Below are 2,912 nucleotides of genomic sequence, written 5' to 3'. Positions count from 1 at the left end.
AAAACGAAGAATACCACTTTTATTCTTTGATTTAAATATTTCACAGTGTAACCGCACATCACCAAATGACAGTCAGCCGAGAACGTCAAAATCAAAAATAGTTTTTTTTTGCTCGAGTTACGTCCAAAATGGCAGCTACAAGAAGACTTCAAAAGGTAATTTTGTGAAAAATGTCTAATTATTTACATACTTATCGAACTAATTGGATATTTCATTAAGCCTGAATAAAGCACTGTTAAATGATAATACAAGCTCACTTCCTAATTTTTTTATGTTCTAAAATTAGTGACATAATTTGGATGCAGAATATTTCAACTATCAATAGTTTTAATGTTTCATACAGCTAGTTGATTATATTTTCAATGCATTGCAGGAGCTGTCCGACATACGCGCATCTGGTCTCAAATCTTTTCGGGACATAGTGGTAGATGAGGGAAACCTTTTACTATGGTCTGGATTAATTGTCCCGGTAAGTGATAAGCACAATAATATAGTTAGTGTTAGTCACCAGTTTTTGCTATGAGGCATAAATACTCAGCGAGAAGAAGGGAAGAGCAAACTCCTTTTGGTACTCGTTCAACTTTTATTACGAAACCTGTGTGAACATCGATGACACAACGGTTGATTACGAAAATAATGATTTTAATCCCATTACCAGAAGAAAACACTTGTACAATATATTTGAACTACCGGTAACATCTACCGATTGCGTGAAAGTTGAAGGTTAAGCTATTTTGGTATGTCAATGCCAGGTGTGTGCGGTTCAATGCATTTCGATTAGAGTAACATACAGTTTGTCGTACTGTTGTTTATCGCTAAACATTCTGCCTAAAACATTTATTAATCATTTTAATTAGTTACTGCTTGTTTTGTTTTAAACTAAATAATAATATCAAACCAGTTATTATCTTTATCTACTATTGAAAAGTTTCATTGCAAAAGGCAGCTAGGTATGCAAAATAGTTGAAAGTTATCCTCAGCAGTAAATTATGTTGAAAAAATGAAAAGCGTCAAATCAGTGGCGTAGCGTGACCGGGTGATACCCGGGGCGGAAAATTTGGATGTCACTCCTTTTCCCTGGGTTGCAGTGAAATCGTTCGTTTTCAATTGCACCCATTTTTGAAAAGTTACTTGAGATTATACTCTTAGGAGCAAATTTATATAACCACCGGGATAGTTAATTTCACGGATATCAAATTCTCGTGGGTGCCACCCCCTAGAGAATGACACCCGGGGCGGACCCCCCCCCCCACGCTACGTCAGTGCGTCAAATACTTTTATATATGCCTAAGGATAATATTTAGTATTCACGAGTATACTGCCGCTCCAAGCATAACTGTCCCATATTCTATGCAAACCTTATGGACGCTGGGACAGTTATCCTTGGAGCGGCAGTATAATGATTATCCAAATAAAATAAGTTGGTATTTGATTTTGCCCTTAAAGTTACAAAAGTAATTGAAGATTATCCATTGCACTCAACTCAAATTTGGTATTATCTTTCGCCACTAGGAAAATGCTCCGTATAACAAGGGAGCATTCCGAATCGAGATTACGTTTCCTGCGGAATACCCTTTTAAACCTCCAAAAATCTCGTTCAAAACAAAAATATATCATCCAAATATTGACGAGAAAGGTCAAGTGTGTCTGCCTATCATAAGCGCAGAAAATTGGAAACCGGCAACAAAGACTGATCAAGGTAAGAAAACTGGGTTCGTTAGATTTGAATGCGACACCTAATGGTGATTGAATTGTAGTCATTCAAGCTCTCATAGCACTGGTCAACGATCCAGAGCCGGAGCACCCCTTGAGAGCAGATTTAGCGGAAGAGTATTTGAAAGACCGTAAAAAATTTACAAAGAATGCGGAGGAGTATACCAGGAAGCATAGTGAGAAACGGCCGGAATAAGTGAAACGAGCATTCGTCTGTCTTCTCAGCGCCCTGCAAAAATCCAAATCACAATTCACATGCAAATGTGTATACTTACTTAAATTCATCCTAGTATTTTTCCTTTTTATAAATTTCTAATTTAAATCAAAGCTGGAGTTAAAAATCCGACACGGAAAACACATCTAATTATAATAAAAACTAATAGTTCAAGCAATTTTCTTTTATTTGTTTAGCATAAAACAATGCTCTTATTCATAACACTTATTGTAGTTTTCCGAGTGCGCCGAATCATTTCAAAATCGTTCTTTAGCTTTGCCAGGTTAAGCAAGTTGTTGTTGAGCTTTGAACCGCTTTTCCCTTCCATAGAACTCGAATTCATATATCATATATGCAACCTCCTTTAACAAAGTAAAATAACTAAAAAGCAACCTACATTATAAGAACTAATGTAACAACATTAAAATCGCATTGGAATGAAGAGAAAGAAAGTGTGTAATGCATTTAATTTAGATCTAAACAATATGTACTATGTAACACGTCTGTGAAAGCAAACTGCGTTCTAACTATAATTAGACAAAGAAGAATATGTTCAATAAAAACGAATTAACAAATGTTAAAACACGACTTTGTGTTAACATTTATTGTAGGGCTCTCTGGATGACACCGAAAAAGGTAATTATCAGTGAATATTAAGCAATGATAGAGTTAATATTATGTATGCTTGATTTTGAGATCCGCGCCAGTCACTCAGAAAAAGGCGTAACTAATCTTAATATGTCTTCCGCATCGACAACAAATTTTAAGGTTAAAGATAATTAAACTTTAGTTTTGATCATTCAGTACCGTCTGCCGGGGTGAGATTGTGCCATAAAAGGATACATTTTTGTTCCTTAGCTTTTAATGTACACATTTAGGCAATAAGTTTGATCCAAATCACGTCAATGCACACTTTAATGTTTAGTTAACGATGGCCGCAAATATGGTTAAGTTACATTAATTATAATTTTGCTAAAATTAAATG

The 2,912-nt window shown here is 35.3% G+C and overlaps 1 protein-coding gene across 1 annotated transcript; it reads left to right on the top strand.

Annotated features, from left to right (window-relative positions):
* LOC129722524 (ubiquitin-conjugating enzyme E2 L3-like) lies at positions 1–2,512 on the top strand. The gene is made up of 4 exons (XM_055676009.1): positions 1–155; positions 374–469; positions 1,513–1,699; positions 1,758–2,512. The coding sequence occupies exons 1-4, from the start codon at positions 129–131 to the stop codon at positions 1,907–1,909; spliced, it is 462 nt and encodes a 153-aa protein (XP_055531984.1). The 5' UTR covers positions 1–128; the 3' UTR covers positions 1,910–2,512.
* The last annotated feature ends 400 nt before the right edge of the window (positions 2,513–2,912 follow it).

The sequence above is a fragment of the Wyeomyia smithii genome, chromosome 2 (genome assembly GCF_029784165.1).
Source record: "Wyeomyia smithii strain HCP4-BCI-WySm-NY-G18 chromosome 2, ASM2978416v1, whole genome shotgun sequence".
Taxonomy (NCBI): domain Eukaryota; kingdom Metazoa; phylum Arthropoda; class Insecta; order Diptera; family Culicidae; genus Wyeomyia; species Wyeomyia smithii.
The sequence above is the reverse complement of the archived record's forward strand: the minus strand, read 5'-3'. Positions and strand labels throughout refer to the sequence as shown.